Source organism: Myxocyprinus asiaticus, chromosome 9, assembly GCF_019703515.2.
Source record: "Myxocyprinus asiaticus isolate MX2 ecotype Aquarium Trade chromosome 9, UBuf_Myxa_2, whole genome shotgun sequence".
NCBI classification, from domain to species: Eukaryota; Metazoa; Chordata; class Actinopteri; order Cypriniformes; family Catostomidae; genus Myxocyprinus; species Myxocyprinus asiaticus.
The window spans coordinates 36693281-36712759 of record NC_059352.1 but is presented as its reverse complement, the minus strand read 5'-3'; the positions used below and the strand labels follow the sequence as shown (position 1 = coordinate 36712759).

The window sequence follows — 19479 nt, the reverse complement described above, 5'->3', positions numbered from 1 at the left end:
AGAGCGTGCATAATCGCTCAAACCAATAATTGCCAATAATTCACTCTCCAGTGGCCCAAAATTTCATGCTTCAAATGAAGATTTGGCCGATTGATTGGTGCATCCCTAGTTCATTCATAAACTCTCCCCAAAGAGAGACAGGATGGATGTTAAGATTTTCAGTGGATAATGACTTATATTTCAGTCTGTTCCTCACATAAAGCTATTGCATGGCTTCACAAGACTAGGAATATAACACACAAGTTTTATGGACTACTTTTATGGTGTTTGTTTTTTATCATTTTGCTTCATACACTTTCATTATATGGAAAAGAGTGGACATAATCTTCTTCAAAATTTCTTCCAAGGAAGAAAGTCATGTAGGTTTGGAACGACAGAAGTTTCTTTTTTTGGTGAACTATTCCTTTAAGTGAGACAATATATTTAAACATACTTGTTGCTTTAATACATTTAGTCCACCTTCAGCTTTTTAAATCACAATACTATAATAAAGATAATGGAGATAATGGAAGACAAAGCACAAACACCAGCACAAAAGCAGCAGCCGACCATCACATCTAAGAGATGTGATAACACTGAAGAGGCCAGCAGAGCTCCACCAGAGCAGACAGAAACACAGATGGTGGAGGGCTAGAGATCAGTGTGAGGACATACCTGGTGCACAGAGCCTGAGGGCGAACGCACCTGAGTGTGGGCATCTTATGAATCTTGTTAAACATGCGATCCAGCCTCTTCAGAATAAGGATGAGGGCAGGACGAACCGCCTCTGCTGACCAATCGGTGATGGGTAGCATCTCTGTGATGTAGCGGCGCAACCCTCTGCTCTCCATGGTCATTGTGTCGTAAGGGGCCAGTTTTAGAAGGGAGTGGGCAATTTCTGCTAGTCTGGAGGACATAAAGGCTTGAATTATAACTAGGGTGTCAATCGATTAATTAAAAAAAAACATGATATGCCAATTAATTGCAATTATTCAACAGTCTGTCTGGACAAGAGGCATTCCAAGAGTGCTGTTAACTCTTTTAGCTCTGAGACACTTACCTGTTTGTATCACTCGGCTTGTGTTTGTGGCGTTCCAAACATAAGAGTAGCTAGATGTGTGAATTTTCATTCATCCCTATGACATTAAAGATTTGAGCCAACAGGTGGTGACAAAAGACCATCTTGCGTGTGATATGAGCGAGTTGCGCTGACATTGACAAACTGTGTGTTGTCAGTCAGTACGTGAATTTCTTTGAAGTCATCCGGAATTGTCTCTCACTCCATGATCGCTCGAATTACAACTACACTATAGCTGAGAAATAGTTAAACTAACAGCTTCAGCATTACTGCCGATCACAGTTGAGAATCTCGACAGATGGAGTAATCAAACACACTCAGGTTGCCAAATTGATACAAGTTGCCAAGTTGGGAGTAGACGTAAACTTTTAACATGGTGGACGAGAGAAGGCTTTCTGTGTCGGATTTAAAATAAGAGTTCCCAAAGTAATACACAAGAATGAAACTGGCTCCCTCCATGTTTTCTCCACAACAACAAAACACTTGTACGTGAGTGAAATACTCGTCGGATAATTCCGAGAGCACGAATGGCAGCATCACTCCACGATCGGAGCGGATTACTACCACACTACAGCTGCAGCATGTTCATCACTGTAACAGACACAGGCAATCACACGCTAAGTCTCTCTCTCTCTCTCTCTCTCTCACACACACACACACACACACACACACACACACAGACATGTCCTTGTTTCTCCAATAACTTGTTAAAAACAGCCCAAGCTGTCGTTACTAGTTCTAAAGTGTGGTTTTCCGAATTAGTAACGGAGACTTGGGTGCATCTTTCGAACTAGCAACGGCAGAACTTGTGGCGTAAGAAAGTAGTTCCAGACACAAGAAAGTTTTTTTGGGACAGTCCTTAGTTTTTCCCTTCTTATTTACTTGTTCACCGAACTGTTTTATAAAAGAAATATCACACTCGCAATCGTGCTGTATCGTCCATCTATCAGCAGTGCTGACAGCTGGACATACAGCACACTTGCTCGTGTGATATTGCTTTATTAAACAATTGAATAAACAAAATATCCCTCAAATACAGACAATTAATTGAGCAGACATTACAAAATCAATATATTCTTTTTTTAATTTCCATATCATAGAACATAAGCCTATCACTGGTCTACAGTCTACAGGAATTCATTCAATCAATTTTTTTAATCTATCTGAGGTAGATTTTGGGGGTGTTCGCAATGTGACATACTTAAATGGAACAGAATTCAGGGTTTCGAGACACATTTTTAAAGGCTGAACTTCTTTTAACTTTACATGGTATTTCAAAAACGTGGCACTCAAGGTAGGAGACTCTGAAAAAATGTGAAACACTTCGCAATGGTCAGAGACCGTGTCTTGTGTGAACAAACACTCGCACATTCTATGGCTGTGAGGCCAGCTTATGATAAGTATGGTTTGGCAACCTCCTTAGGTAGCCTTTATTTCATATTCTTTTGAATACTCACTCAATAAACATTTTCTTCATATGCATTATCACGACTGAACATGAATGAAAAGTAATAAAAACATACCTGAGACAGCTCTCTCTGCTATTCTCTCACCTCATATGAGACTTTATATCCAGCAGTTCTAGAGCAGTGACTCTGGGCTCTCCTGCCACATTCTGCAGGATTTTGAGACGCGGGCCGCAGTGCTTGTAGAACTCTGTGCAGATGTTAAGAAGAGACTCACGGGGCCGACGAAACTCTTCACGGGCGATCCGCTCGTCCAGTTCCTCCCTCAATATACCCTGACCCTCCTCCAGCAGGTGTAGATTATCCCTACAGAGAGTTGAGCATTTTTAAAGGAATATTCCAGGTTCAATACAAGTTAAACTCAACTGAAAGCATCTGTGGCATAATGTTGATTACCAAAAAAAAAATGTCCACTTTATAAAGACAATCCCTCATTGTCTTTAAAAAAAAAAGGTTACAGTGAGGCACAGATTTTTGAGGGTTTATCATTTTATGAAAGCACATACATTAATTCTTCAGTTAAAACTTGTGTATTATTTGAGCAGTTAAGTTGTTTAAATCATAAATATTTTTGTTTTTAAACCTCAACTTTTATTTACATTTTTTATGGTTTGCGGAATTACGTCTTCATGGCAACGAAGTTGTAAAATTTGATATAATTTTACACAGAAAAGGTAAGTGAGCAATTTTATCACAATAAAATCATGTTAACACTCATGTTGTTTATGTCTATACTTTTCTATGTGGCTGTTCTTTTGAAACGGTGAGTAATTTAACATTTACAGAGTGGCCTCATTCTGTAAGTGCCTCACTGAAACTCAAATTTGTGCTTTTTTAAAAAAAAAAAAAAAAAAAAAAGTAGTGAAAAGTCTAAATGATGCCACAAATGCTTTCGAATGAGCTTAACTTGTATTGAAACCAGAATATTCCTTTAAATAATCATTAATGACCAACTGCTTACTATACAGTTATAGCCTTAATACTGTTGAGGTGTGAACACCTTGTTTTTGTGTGAAAAGGCACTCAGTTAAAATTACTCTAGACACTCAGTTAAAATGACCTAAATGTAGATATTTGATAAATTAATCTTCTAATAATAAAAAAAAATATTAAAAAAAATCAAACAAACAAAAAAACAATGCAATGCTGCTTGGTACTGCTTATTACACTATTGACACTATATAAAAGTCCTAAAACATGTATACAAATTAGAAATCAGTACCACTGTACCACACTACTTTTTATGTAATGAGTGAACAAACATCCTGGTACTTTTAAAATGTCATTTCTGCCTGACCTGGTGTTTGGTCCTCCAGACATGGCATGGTTAGCTGTGGTTGCTCCCTTGTGGCCTTGATCACATCGACTCATCTGAGGTGCAGTCATAGGTCTGAGAAATAGCAATTATATTACAATAAAAAAAAAAGACTCATGATGCCTAAAAAGGAACATCTAGCACTTCAGGGTCTCGTTTTTTAAAAGCATCATAAGCCTAAGTAGATCACAGAATCCATCTTACGATTCATCTTAAATTTGCGGGCCGTTTCCCAGAAGTATCATAGCTTAAGTAGTACTTGAAAATGCTCGTAGATTTATGAGTGCTCTGGAGTAATCGCACAGCGCTAAGAGCATCGAAAGCACATAGACTTAAGCAGACACTGGCAGGACAATCGCGAAATTACACTTTCATACAATTTAAATACCAAAAGCTATACTTTATGCTGAGACTTTAATATCAGGATATGTGTTTTATTTATTTTTATTTTAACAGACAATTCTATTATTATTATTATTATTATTATTATTAATAATTATTAATAATAATAATAATGAAAACCATAAAATAGATAGTCTAAATTGATGAATAGATTAATAAGTAAATAAATATAGTTATTTGCGTAGACTAGTTGGACTAGTTGGTAACAATAATGTGGTGGCATTATTGATGCAGACAACTGTATAAATTAATATTAGAGAGAAGAAAAAAGTAATTAACTTGCTGCTGTGCATGAAAATTGTTCGTATATATATTTGCTCATCATCCCACATTCACATTTATGAATTTAGCAGAAGCATTTATCCTCATCTCCTCTTCCTCTCTGACACCAAAGGCTCTCTCTCCAGCACTACAAGTTGTGTAGCACCGCACCTACTGCATTGCTGTCACCATTATCACTTTTGGGAGTACAGAGCAGGCCTCCGCTTTATTGGTGAATGTCCCTACAGCACATCTTCCAAACGTCTCCTTATTTTGTGCTCTGCAATAACGGTGAACCTCATAATATTCAATGAATGCTTGTAATTAGCAGGATCATACACAGGGCCTCCACTGTCTTCACTAATCCTGGAAGCTTTTATATCGAGAGGAATTTGTGAAAATGAAATATTACCAATGCACACATGATTATGGAAGCAGATTGTGTAAAGAAAAAGTATTTTAAAACAAATTTTAGCGAGGTAAATTACAAATGATTATAAAGTTATGCACAAATATAATGAAGTTACAATGATGAACAGCACTATATGGTCACATTTCAGCAGTCACATGGACAGCAACTCTCTTAAGTAGCACTTAAAGCGTGTCCTTGCACGTTCATGTTAAATGCAGTTTTTGGAAACGCACGTAAAATATAACAAATGTTCGTAAAATTGCTTGTAGAAGCGCTCTTAACCGCTAAGGTCGATTGTTATTGGGAAATGCAGCCCAGAGCAGTAAGTAATTAAAGCAACGGCTTGTGTGCTGGGACTGACCGTGTCAGTGCCTCCACACTGTAAAGCAGAGCCTGAAGAGAGGTAGCCAGAGCAGCTATAGCAGCAATCTCATCCCTCGCTGCAGATGCTGACTCCAGAGTCTGTGTGTTACCCTTCAACTTCTGCAGATAACAAGGAACCAAAGCCTCCAGAACCATCAGCATCTGTAGACTGACAGGAAAAAAGAAACCAGAGAATTTCTTCCTATTTTGAATTCTCCTTTTAAGGCTGCCCATTGACAATTTGTTTGAGATCTGCAAGTGACAAACCTGCGGTAGGATTCTGGGGCATAAGCAACCACGGTGACACCCAACTTAATGGCCTCACTGATTGAGAAGGCCAGATCCTCATTACCATAGCAAAAATCTGAAACAAAAAAACATTGCAGTAGTCCCCAATAGCGAAACTGATCACAAGAGTAGATCCAAGCTACTGTATGTATCCTTCATGAGCCCTACATGAAAACTTGCCTAGAGAACGGAGAGGTTTCTCAGCCTTCACCAGCTCCAGAGCATCTAGGTTATCTGCAGTCTCTCCCTCCAAAGAAACCAGGAGGTCAAAAAGGCACTGTGAAGACACGCCTTTCGATAGACCAGTACTAGTGCGTGTCTGGAAAAGATAACTTCATAAATGCACTGCAGAATAACACTGTGATTACACTGAGCAATAACACTATCTACAGTCAATGAAGGATCTTTAAAGGAATAGCTCACCCAAAAATGAAAATTATGTCACCATTTACTCTTCATGTCGTTTAATATCTGTATGAGTTTCTTTCTTCTGTGGAACACAAAAAGTGATGTTTAGCAAAATGTACAAGCTACTCTTTTCCATAAAATGAAAGTTATATTGCATTGGAAAAGAGCAGCTTGCATATTCTGCAAGAGAACTCCTTTTGTGTTCCATTCAAGAAGTCATACAGGTTTAAAATGACATGAAGGCGAGTAAATGATTACAGAATTTTGGGTAAGCTCCTGAACCACTCCATTGTATGTTTGAATCTGCAACTTTTCATAAAGTATATATTAACCAATTAAAAATGTAAATTATTAATAACATTTTAATTACAGTTTATTTTCCTTACAAAAAGTAATTTTATAAAGAATAAGCACATACACTCACCGGCCACTTTATTAGGTCACCTGTACATCTACTTATATATGCAATTACCTAATCAGCCAATCATGTGGCAGCAGTGTAATGTATAAAATCATGGAGATATGGGTCAGGAGCTTAATTTATTGTTAACATCAACCATCATTATGGGGAAAAAAATTTGATTTCTATGATTTCGACCGTGGCATGATTGTTGGTGCCAGACGGTCTGGTTTGAGTATTTCTGTAACTGCTGATCTCCTGGGTAAAGAGAATGGTGCGAAAAACAAAAACCATTCAGCGAGCGGCAGTTCTGTGGGTGAAAACGGCTTGTTAGTGACAGAGGTCAGAGAAGAATGGCCAGACTGGTCCAAGCTGACAGGAATGTGACAGTAACCAAATAAACACACGTTACAACAGTGCTATGCAGAAAAGCATTTCTGAACATACAACATGTCAAACATTGAGGCGGATGGGCTTACATCAACAGAAGATCCCTTCAGGTACCACTACTGTCAGCTTAGAACAGGAAACTGGATTTCTGCTGAGGTACACAATTGGTAGGCTCACTGCAGCCTCAGTTTTCTGTTCTTGGCTGACAAAAAGTAGAACCCAACATAGTCTTCTGCTGTTGTAGCGCATCCGCCTCAAGGTTCGACATGTTGTGCATTCTGAGATGCTATTCTGCTCACTACAATTGTACAGAGCGTTTATCTGAGTTACCGTAGCCTTTCTGTCAGCTCAAACCTTTCTGGACATTCTCCGTTGACCTCCCTCAACAACAAGGCATTTTCGTCCACAGAACTGCCGCTCACTGTTTTTCGCATCATTCTCAATACACTCTAGAGACTGTTGCGCATGAAAATCCCAGAAGATCAGCAGTTACAGAAATACTCATACCACCCTGTCTGGTACCAACAATCATGCCACGGTTTTAATCATTGAGATCACATTTTCCCCCATTCTAATGGTTGATGTGAACATTAACTGAAGCTCCTGACCCATATCTGCATGATTTTATACATTACACTGCTGCCACACGATTGGCTGATTAGATAATTGCATGAATAAGTAGATCTACAGGTTAAGTTGCCAATGCATTCTAGGATTAAGGTCATTAAAGACCAGTGATCTTACAGTGAATTCCAGCAGTGGGGCCACACTAGCGAAGAGCTGCAAGATGAACGGTTTACGGTGGAGAATATAGAACTGCCTGCAGCAAAACTCAATCCCTTGACGCAGCAATGGGTTACTCTCATAATCTGCATAAGTCTTCCATGTGCAGTGAGGCAAAGTAACAATACAAAACAAAATAAACATCATAGAAATAAGACATTATGGAGGAAATGGGAAAATAAATAGCTTTGTATGTGTGTTGCTAACCTGCAGCATGGTTGGAAGGATCCACTGATAGCCGCTGAGTGAGAAGAGGTGGTTAAAGTGTACAGCTGTGTTGATGGCAGTGGCACTGTACTGCCTGAGGAGGGCACTGTCCTCAGGGTGTAGAAGCAGGGCACCATTAAACACATTCAGAAATAGCATAATCTCATCACCCCAGGGATATTCACTGGGCATGCCCAGAAACATCTCCTCCAGCAGTTTAATCCACAGAACCTTATGTAATGTGTCCAAACCAAAGAGCTCTTTGCCTGAAAAGGTAATACAATAAAAAAAAAACATTGCTACTTGCTGTGCATGGTTTCATGTCGATCAATCAATGCTTTGTTTTTACAGTTAAACATGCACTTCTCAACTGCTCATTTAAATGAACACCAGCTAGGCTTTCAAAACACCAGGAAGCCAACTGAACAGAGACTGAAGGCTAGGGTACACTTTGTTTTTGCGCATAACATTACGCCTGGCACATGGTTGAGAGCTTTAAGCCTTTTTAAAGTGTACCGTACAGACTCCACTGCTTTGTGATTCTTTTTAGTATAGTCAGAGACTGTGTAGAATAAGACGGGTCACTGGTATACTTATGAATGGGAGAAATCGTAATGCTGAATATGGCAGTTGGAGGAATAGAAGCCCTGCCTTAGCCAATCACCTTTTTGATAGAGATGCCGATTGCCAGTTTTCATCGAGAATGTGTATATACACTGGCTTGACCGCCCTGAAAAATAAGCTGTGTTCCAATTGACACACTATACACTCTGCATTTACACTAGGCTCTTGGCCATCTAGTGCATGAATTTTAAAGTGTAGTATCGTTCCAAATGGAACACTAAAGTTTTTTTACTCCACGGAAGCACTCGTTGTTTTTCAGCTCACGGAAGTGACGTTTCAAATGCAGGCGATGTGTTGCTGCTAGCTTTAGCATGTTAGCCAATCTCAGTTCAACACTTATATTTCAAACAATGTACATATTCGCACAGCGTGGGGTGATGGTAAAGTATTTATCTCACATTTGCAAGGTGCTGTCCTCACAAGTTCTGCTAGTTGTCACATTCACCATTAATTACAATTGATTTGTCAGGCCAGCATCACAGCCAGGTAATCCTGTCCATTACACTATGCAGGGCTAGCCACGACCATTGAGTGCATGAAGTGTTACAAATTTCCAGACATTTCTTTAGTTGAAGAAGTACATTATCCTGGTACCGGTAGTTTTTTAAATGCATTTTCAGTGTGAATATACTACTGCAGAAATATGCGAACATGTTTAGTGTTTTTTTTTAGTGTGATCTGACCTGAAGTAGCAAAATTTATGATAAGATGTTGTCAGAATTTATTGCTGATTTAAAATATATTATTTTCTAATCTTGACTATCCATTTTGGAGATTTCTGTCTTTCCCCATTCAGGTAGATAGGAGCTGTACTTGTATCCATGGAAAATAGCTTCCTGCAGGTTGCCCGGAGGTGTTACATATATGGCCGCAGAGTGAACTGACTTGTCGTAAACGGACTTTGGTAAAGTCAAATCCAGGTGTATGCGTAGACAACATGCACAGACACATATCAACAAAAAAATGGGCTGTGCGGAGACTGTGCTGATGACAAAATACACACTGTGCACGAGACGGGCAACCGAAGTATACTTTATCCTTCAGAAGGCAAGATTTACAATAACAAACATATGAACTGAAAAAAACCCCCATGTTTTTAAACATAACAAAAATGGCACAGTTGTTCTAAACATAGTGTTACAGGAATACAGGAATTTCTTACAATTAACCAGGACTGCTGTTTTTATTGTTGCAGTTGGTTGTGCGAAATAGTTAGGCAACCTGTAAGCTGACTGAAAAAGGCCATATGAAATACAGGACTAGGATCACATTGTTTTCCAGACTCACCTAAAGGCTCGTTGAATAGGGTGAACTCTGCATCGATGGCAGTGCGAGGAAATGATGGCAGTCGTAGAAGGTCTTCCTGAAGCATGGAGACATGGGATTGTTTGTGCATGGCAGGCATACGCTGGGTGAGTGAGATGATAAAAAGGACTCGGCCGATCTCTTCCAGCTTTCTAGAAAACACCTGAAAAAACATACAAACCACATGAAAGGAATGCACTAAGAGATCATTTAACAAATGATTGATTATCTGTGTGATAAAGCATCTGAATGTAACGGAGAAATTTGTTCTAATTAAAACATTTTATAGGGTGAATACAGCTAAAGAGGGACAACTGGTAAAGTTGGACACTTAAGCTTAATTATCTATGATTATGTGTATATTCTTCACTTACTATAAATTTGCATTAAGTTCATCCTAAAATAGTATGGGATGAACCTGATGTAGCCATTTGAATCACATAATGGCAATGACAAATTATGAGTCCCAATTTACCCTAATTCACCCTACATGGAGTCAAAAATGATTCTGCATTATCCATAGTTTTCCTGAGCAACCACTGAGCAGTGCCGTGATGATTCTAATTGCCGCTGTACTGTTTTCTGATTCTGGTTTCCATGAGAAGCAACATCAAAACTACTGAAACAACAACTATTTTAAGTGTTAGTTTAAGTGTTAGTAAGACCCCTTTTACACCTGGTATTAAGATGTGTCTCGGGTGATCCGATCACATGTGGTCAGGTGAGACACTTAGCTGTTTACACCTGGTCACTTAAATGCATCTCCAGTGACCACTTGTGTTCGTATTTAGAGGGAGGGTCTCTGTTTCATGACGACATACATCAATTACTCTGTCAGTGTGTTACTGCATGACATTAAAGTGCAACAAAGTCAGAAAAGACAAAGAAAGCAAAAAAAAAAAAAAAACTGAAAAAAGAAAATCTGTTTCTCCCAGATGCAGTTGAAATTTAATGTAAGCACAAACGAGGGGCCTGGGTAGCTCAGCGAGTACTGACACTGACTATCACCCCTCGAGTCGCGTGTTAGAATACAGGGTGTGCTAAGTGACTCCAGCCAGGTCTCCTAAGCAACCAAATTGGCCCGGTTGCTGGGGAGTGTAGAGTTACATGGGGTAACCTCCTTGTGGTCATGATTAGAGGTTCTCGCTCTCAATGGGGTGCGTGGTAAGTTGTGCATGGATCACGGAGAGCAGCATGAGCCTCCACATGCGGAGTCTCTGTGGTGTCATGCACGATGAGTCACGTGATAAGATGTGCGGATTGACGGTCTCAGAAGCGGAGGCAACTGAGACTTGTCCTCCGCCACCCAGATTGAGGTGAGTAACCACGCCACCATGAGGACCTACTAAGTAGTGGGAGTTGGGCATTCCAAATTGGGAGGGAAAAAAAACATAAGCACAAACGCAACATGTCAAGCAGAATTATCTGTTATTTTAGTGGATTACCTGTTTTAAAGGAGTTTTAAAACATGTGCTTGTCATCTGTGTTGATACCAGACACACTAAAGAAGATCAGTGAAGCTCTCATGATTGTGCATGTATCAGCTTTTTTACATTTTCCAATCGGACGGTAATTTCCTTTTAAAGCTGCTTGTAACATGCAAAGTTTAAACTCTTGTTTTAGCGCAGCAGTTGATTGACAGGTGAGGGGTGGCGCTTCACTTCTTCCGAGACGCATACAGTACACAGATTAGCGTTTACACCTCATATGTGATGTGGTCACATGCGTTTTTTACCACATTCGTATGTGGTTTTTGTGATCCGGACCACCCAAACTGCATCTTAATACCAGGTGGAAACGGGGTCTAAAAATGAGTTCCGGCCTAACTTGTGCAGTTGTTGGCTGTCAGTACAACTCAAAGTAGTTAATAATATCAATGTAATTAACCTCGAGCCATCGCTTCATGTCATCTACCCACACTGGTGAGGCACTCTCAAAAGACAATCATCGTGACTCTGTTAAGAATCGACATTATGGAGCCACATGTTTTTTATTGGGCAATTTAATATGCTAAACATAAAATTATCCACTAAAAACATATGCCGATGTGAGTGAAAACACTGGAGACCAGAAAACGAAAACAGACATCCTTTATGAATCGTGGAATGCTTCTGCATTCAGGTAAAAGGTGGATAATGACACCTTACTCATGTTACTCAAACTCCTTATGTTGTTAGCTGAACCTGTACCTAACCTGGCTCAGTAACTCTCCTCCACTGAGATTCACAACACACACCTGTTTCTGAATGAGCTCCTGTCCCTTTTCTGGAAGCATGTGAACAAGGTTGAGCTGAGGAGACACTGATCTTCTGAAAGGGTAGATGTCACGCACATAGGTCTAATATCGAGATGTGTACCAAAACAGAAGACAATTTTCAGTCAATATACAAACAATGTGGGGTTTACAATTAAGAATATAAACCATTTATCCTATGAAAAGCCTAGGTCAGTTCAGAAATTAGCACAAAAACCTTGGCATAGTGGATAAGGTTCCAACGTTTATCCATTAGAAAGTAGTTAGCAGACCGAGCTTCTGGTATATTGAAGAATTCAAGACACTCCTGGTGTGAAAAACATAAGCATTATTCCACACAAAGAAGAAGCTATACTGTGAATATAGGGCTAGAAGATATTGTTAGTAAGGACGCGGAGCAGAGATTATATTCACAATACAGCAGGACAAAAATTCTGATTCAAAAAATTATTTTATTAAGCAAATTTAAGAAATAGTCCCTGATATGTAAACCCACATTATTCTATAGGTGTTGTGCACTTATATATAAAATATGGCTAGGTAAACAGGTGTTTTGTGTATTTTAGTGTGAGTGGAACACAGTTTGGACCAAAAATATCCATTTTATAATCCTGAATTCAGTTTAGTCAGTCTAATAATAATCTAATAATTTATCCATATTGTTGTTTGTGCCATGTTGTGCATTATTCACAGACTGAATCAATTTTGTACCACTCTACATATTCCAGTCATAGAAAAACTGCTACAGCTATGACAATGACCTTCAAAAGGGCTTCAAACTGGGTGTCTTCATGCACTGGTAACTGGGTAGGAATATCACATTCATTCTGTCCATGAACCACCAGGGTTTTGGTTCCTAGGTACACAATTACAGGTACAGTAATGAGAAATATGAACATGATCAGGACACTAGTAAGATATTATGCTGGTTTTCATGCAACTTGAGGATATTATTCTCTGTATGGAAAAATGTTGAAATATGTAACCTGGCATGGAGGCAGTAACCAAGAGCTTGACCTCACACTGTTCTTTCTTCATAGTCTGTTTAAGGTCTTTGAAAAAGAGTCCCTCCACATAACCCACCACCTCCCATAGGAAGGTCAGTGTGGCTGATATGGCATCCATGCCCCACTCACAAGGAGTCCTTACGAAGTACATGATCAAGCCCACCTTAGAGAAAAGGGAAAAAAGTACTGACAAGTTAAAGTCTGACATGTTCAACTTAGGATTCTGGGGCTGTATTAAAGAAACATCCTAACTCTAGAATAATATCTTATCTATTAATGACCATGGCGATTTCAGTTTCAGGAACACCTGTGCACCTACTTATTCGGGCAATTATCTAATCAGCCAATCATGTGGCAGCAGTGCAATGCATAAAATCATGCAGATACGGGTAAGGAGCTTCAGTTAATGTTCACATCAACCATCAGAATAGGGAAAAAATGTGATCTCAGTGATTTCGACTGTGGCATAGTTGTTGGTGCCAGATGGGCTGGTTTGAGTATTTCTGTAACTGTGGATTTCCTGGGATTTTCATGCACAATAGTCTCTAGAGTTTACTCAGAATGGTGCCAAGAACAAAAAACACCCAGTGAGTGGCAATTCTGCAGATGGAAATGCCTTGTTGATGAAAGAGGTCAACAGAGAACGGCCAGAATGGTTCGAGCTGACAGAAAGGCTATGGTAACAGATAACCCCTCTGTACAACTGTAGTGAGCAGAATAGCTTCTCAGAATGCACAACACGTCGAACTTTGAGGCAGATGGGCTACAACAGCAGAAGACCACGTCGGGAACTTTATTAGGACCATAGTGTTCCTAATAGAGTGCTCAGTGAGTTTATGTAAAAAAAATAAATAAATAAATAAATAAATAAATATATATATATATATATATATATATATATATATATATATATATATATATATATATATATATATATATATATGTTAATAAAAATTTACTTTGGAGGGGAGAGTTCCCAAAAAGTATTCTAATTCAACTCAACTCAACTCAACTCAACTTTCATTTATAGAGCACTTTCCAAACCACCAAAGTGCTGTACAGAGATTCCCATTTCAACATCAAACATAATACATACAGTAACAACTAAAATACTTATACAAAGACAAACATATAAAAACTTGAGAAATAAAAAGCAAGTGCAAAGATACTAATGAGAGATTATTTCCCATGTTTTGAACTAGGTTTTTTAAACCAACACAAAAAAAATATCACTAGAGAAAACTAGCCCCGGTCACCCAATATATGTTTCAACTAATTTACTAAACAGATAAGTTTTGACATGTCTAGTAGAATAATCACCTCTACAACAAGAGACCCTGTTTCTCTATGCTTCATTTATTTAGCAGACAAATCCTGAGACAAATCTTTCCTTAGTTCTCACATTACTGTTCAAAAAGCAAGTTAAAATCTCACCAGATAGTTAAAAAGAATGTGTGAGGTCTGTGCAGGCAAATCCCCAATGTTAAGAAGCAGTTTCCTCAGCATGTACATCAGCTCATCCTGAGGACAATAATCATAAAACATTTTTACAACACCACACTATCATCTTTTCATTTCCTCCCCTTTCTGAAAGCTGACTGATCAGTTTTTCTTACCTGTCTGTTACTGACTGTGAGTTTCTCCAGGAAGTGCCTAAGAACCAGTGCTGGATCTTCAATCAGGCAGTTCCACAGGACTTGCTGAGCAACAGCACATACTATTGGAATACATAAGAGTGTTACTCTTTTAGAGGGAAAACCCAGTAGTTTGAAGGTTTAAAGGAACAGTTTTAAAATGTTTTTAAAAATTGCATGTTGCAGAGAATGTGAGCAATACAGTATGGCAATAAAAGGGAAAGGAAAACCCTGAGTGGAGCAGGAGCGGGTTTTAACAGAATGCTTTGAAATTGTCGTTGCTCCAATCTGCACATTTAATTTGGTTTGTTGGAAGATTTATTTGGCACTCACCTGCAACCCCATCCTCCCGAACATCTCCATCTTCCATCAGGTGCACAATTGGTAACACGGCAGCACAGATGCATGGTGGGAAAACGGCCTGGGGTGGCTGCAGCATGTGATGTGTTGGTGTGAGTTCTGTTGTGTTCTCATCATCTTATAAGGTAAAACAAACCAACATATACAAAATGATAAAATCAATGAGTGGCAATGAAAACACCATTTAATGACTCCTGAGCTAAATGTGTTCATGGGGAGAAAGTGAACTGATCATAGTGTCCAGAATGCTTCTTACCTTCAGCACTGAGCGCAGACCGCATTGACCACACAGAGCCTCTGCGGAAGGAGTAGTTTCTGTGGGAGTTACTGGAGGCACAGGAGGGGCTGACGGACAGACGACGAGATGTCAGGTTCATCACATCTTCTACTGACAAAGAAGCCGACACCACATATTACTTTTGTACATCATTTCTTCATCTAAATGAGCATGTTCTGAAAGGGTTGATCATGTACAGTCAGAGGGTTGATCATTGAGCTTAATGGAAAATTAGTGGTCCAAAAGCAAACGCTAACAACACTATTTTAGATGTGTCCTTTCATTTAAATTAATTTAGTGCAATAAATTGTATTAATCAATTAATAATGCCTCCTGACCTGTACTTAAATTCCGTAATAAATGTGTGTACTGTCCTGGCATCATAGCTTTTCAAGCTTGAAGTTCATGAAACTTCATATTTTTGCAAGCCGCATCAGGAGGGGGCAGTCCTCAAAGTAGCACGATCACAGAATGAGAGCTGCCCTGCATCCAAAATCACGTACTGTCAAAATATGTACTGCATTTGATGAAGGACACACTTTTCAGCTGGTAAAACAGTACGTTCTTTAGGTATGCATGCCTATATGCATGTATGCATATATAAATAGATTCTGGATATACTTCATACGGGCACATGGGTATTGACCTGTGACCTGAATATATGACGTAATAACAACAACTTTGAAAATAATCTACTCTTGTTTAGTTAAACAGGCACCATATAAGCACAAATAACAGCTTTCTTTCTTTAGCACATACGTACAGTTGAAAAGAGCCATCCGATCCAGTGTTTTGAATGTAACATCTCCTCAGCTCCCGAGGTATTATGAGATAGTAAATTGTCCAGTCGATCCGCACTTCAGAATCTCGCCGGAAATAGTAGGTCATCCGGGTATTTCTCGCTTACTTATTTATGAATACTGAGGATTCTGACGTACTACTCCATTGGCATACTTACTTGGCATACTATATAGTAGGGAAGTATGGATATTCGGACGCAGCACATATCACACAGGATGCGTACTTGACAGTTGGACGAAGCACAGCAGAATGTGGCAGTTTCGAGATGCAACCAGTTTAAAACCAGTGAGACGCTCCAAAAGCGTCCATCTCATGCATACAAAACGTAAGAGCATGTTGAGAACAGCACAAATTGATAAACTCAATTGCAAAATGTGTTGCTGTGGACTCTAGACTTATGTTCAATGATATGGGAATAAAAAAAATGATAGTATATTGACTTCAAAGCCACTTTTTGTATCATCTAATCTGTGATTTACTCGTCTGCCACAATATACTGTATATATATATTTATTTTTTTTGCAAACTAAAAATATGAATTATATACACTACCAGTCAAAAGTTTTGAAACACTTGACTGAAATGTTTCTCATGATCTTAAAAATCTTTTGATCTGAAGGCATATGCTTAAATGTTTGAAATTAGTTTCAACATATTAACTGATTTCATTACAAAAAAAAAAAAAAAAAGATTTTTGAAATTGATGACTTGGACCAAATAATAAAGAAAAGCAGACAGTAAGTGCCCAACATAGATGGGAACTCCTTCAATACTGTTTAAAAAGCATCCCAGGGTGATACCTCAAGAAGTTGGTTGAGAAAATGTCAAGAGTACATGTCTGCAAATTCTAGGCAAAGGGTGACTACTTTGAAGATGCTAAAATATAACACAGTTTTGATTTATTTTGGATTTTGTTTAGTCACAACATAATTCCAATAGTTCCATTTATATTATTCCATAGTTTTGATGACTACTATTATTCTAAAATGTGAAAAAAAAAAAAGAAAAAAAAAATTATAATAAAGAATGAGTGTTTCAAAACTTTTGACTGGTAGTGTATATAATTATTTATATAATTTATAAGAAGAAGAATTTTAATAATAATTTAGGGATAAAGTTTTAAATTCTGAAAGTTACAGCATATTTTCCTAGTACAATGAACTATTTTATCTCAGATCCCTCATGATATAACCCTTTTAAAAATAGTAGAACATAGTCCACAAATGGCACACCCTCTTCCTCCTGCTCGGGCGGGGGGCTACATGTGGCTTCATAACAAGCCTCCTGAGCGATAGGGATGGCGGTGATGATGCTGGCCTCACGGCCGAGCCTCCTCTTCTCTTCCTCCTGCTGCATGTTTTTCAGGATGTGCTCTGCCCGTTGGTGAGAGCGAGACACTGCACGTGCCGAAAATGATTTCTGAAACACAGAAATGTAGGCCCAGTTTACACCTGCTACTGAGATCTGCTTCGGCTAATCTGATCACAAGCGACCATTTACACCTGGTAGTAACATGCATATCAAATTTTACAGATGTGCGTTTTTCGCATGATCTCTTTCACTGCATTTTAATATAAGGCAGGCATACTGAAGAACTTCTGTGAAGTTTTGTGCATGTATATGTGTTTTAAAAATTTCTGATCGGTTGGTTATTTCCTCTTAAAGTCGTGCATAGTTTGACTGACAGGTGAGCAGGCAGTTCTTCGCTGTTGTTCGAATGCATGAGAATCTACACTACAATATTGCACTACTATAAACTGCAATGTGGCAGGAATTGTTTTCAATTACTTCCGAATGTCGTTGAAGTAAACGAATCTCAAAATGTTTTGCACCCCATTGACACCTGTATTTAGCATTGTTCCATTTCAAACATATCGCTTGAAATTGATGTCAATAATACCAGATGTAAACAGGGCCGTAGAGGCAGCAGAGAAAGAACTGAATGAGTGGCTGGTAACAAAACATTTCTGTTTTGCTTTTTTCAGGTGTATGGCTTGAGCCAGTGGTTTGCACTCAGTAACTTATACATTAAACAAACAATGCACAATAAAATAACAACCCTACATCTGACTTCATATTCCACTTGGTATAGATTGTGGGAGAGCTTCTGTTTCACAGTCTTTCTTCAATACTTGTCTCTTTCTTTCCCACTCCTCTCTGGCTCAGGTCACCAAAAGTGCACTCAGAATGCTTAAATGCCACATATTATTTACTCTGTGAATTCATGTTTTTCCCTTTCATGTTTGGTATCATTTTAAATGTTTCAATGTGACTGGCACAATGGTCTCATTTCCACACCAATTGCACAATCCATAATGAAGATTTGAGACTTCAGGGAAACTCTGCAGTTCTTTAAGGGGTGTGCCTTTCTTAGGGTCCTTGGTTAAATACATTCTGGCCCCAGATAAGGTGTGATTTGAGAATAATCAAATATGCTAATTGAGTTATGATCGGAATTTAGTCAAAATAAAACCAAATTTTAATAACTTAAGAGATATTTTCCAGAGGCGCGGGAAAAGATATACATGGTCGAAATCCTTCACCCATACCACTGGATTCGGGCCCCGCGGAAACAACCACCACTTGTACTTTTTAGTGTCTTTAGTAAGACATAAACATCCTGAGATTGGAATGCGGCACAACGGTGAATTGCTCGAAAGCTGGCAGAGGAAATATCTCAGAGCAGGGGATAACTAGAAACAAAAATATCCACTATGGAAATTTCCATGGATTTTCCATGATGTCATTAATTTCAATTACTTTTCCAGGTCTGGAAATCACATTTTTAATATTCCCTAATATTTCCGTGTTTTCCTTGACTGTGAGAAACCTGTCTTTGCTAAATTTGTGCTTGGCCATTTTGCCTAATAGTAGGATAGATTTGGTATGGTGGGTCAACACTCACACTTACAGACTGATCTTCACTGATTGCATCAGGAACACTGCCAGCATTAACAGGTACCCATGGAGGGTCAAATATGGGCACACAAGGCATTCCCAGGATAGGAGAGGGCAGTGTGAAGTTAATGCTAGGTGGAGGAATCTATGCAAGAACATACACAGAGGAAGGGAAAAGAGTGTTAGAGATTACTGATTTACAAGTAAATAATATCGGAACAAAACATTCATAGAAATTAAATTAAACAAGCAGACAGCAGTCAAATTTTCATCAGGAAGTCTGATTGTAAAGTGTTTCTCCATCAGTAATACCTTGAAGATCTGCTGAGCACCCTCCTCCATGCGAGGCCACACCTGGTACCGGAACCTCCATACAGTATAGAATTTCAGAACGGAGTTGATCCTCTGGCCTGCTTCCTGGTGCTGAAACTCGGCCATCATCATCTCTGTTACTCCATCCGGTACCTTCACCGCACACAGCAGGAACATGGCGGCTGTGTGTGTTTGTATGATAGTGTTTAACGTATTTAGAGAGAGAAAAGAACCATAAGAGTTGGATGGATGCGC

At 38.8% G+C, this 19479-nt stretch overlaps 1 protein-coding gene across 1 annotated transcript in view; it reads right to left on the bottom strand.

The window, feature by feature from the left end:
• Positions 1-19479, bottom strand: part of LOC127445745 (protein unc-80 homolog) — a 104509-nt gene that overhangs the window by 13487 nt on the left and 71543 nt on the right. The window contains exons 31-50 of the mRNA XM_051706013.1: positions 19225-19406; positions 18926-19057; positions 17247-17433; positions 15193-15321; positions 14910-15053; positions 14559-14659; positions 14377-14463; positions 12922-13105; positions 12697-12791; positions 12153-12242; positions 11918-12019; positions 9664-9844; positions 7753-8018; positions 7507-7641; positions 5745-5883; positions 5544-5640; positions 5275-5445; positions 3821-3913; positions 2611-2829; positions 685-885 (exon numbers count right to left, since the gene is read on the bottom strand). Coding sequence (XP_051561973.1) covers positions 685-885; positions 2611-2829; positions 3821-3913; positions 5275-5445; positions 5544-5640; positions 5745-5883; positions 7507-7641; positions 7753-8018; positions 9664-9844; positions 11918-12019; positions 12153-12242; positions 12697-12791; positions 12922-13105; positions 14377-14463; positions 14559-14659; positions 14910-15053; positions 15193-15321; positions 17247-17433; positions 18926-19057; positions 19225-19406 — 2935 coding nt within the window. The remainder of the gene's footprint in view (positions 1-684; positions 886-2610; positions 2830-3820; positions 3914-5274; positions 5446-5543; positions 5641-5744; positions 5884-7506; positions 7642-7752; positions 8019-9663; positions 9845-11917; positions 12020-12152; positions 12243-12696; positions 12792-12921; positions 13106-14376; positions 14464-14558; positions 14660-14909; positions 15054-15192; positions 15322-17246; positions 17434-18925; positions 19058-19224; positions 19407-19479) is intronic.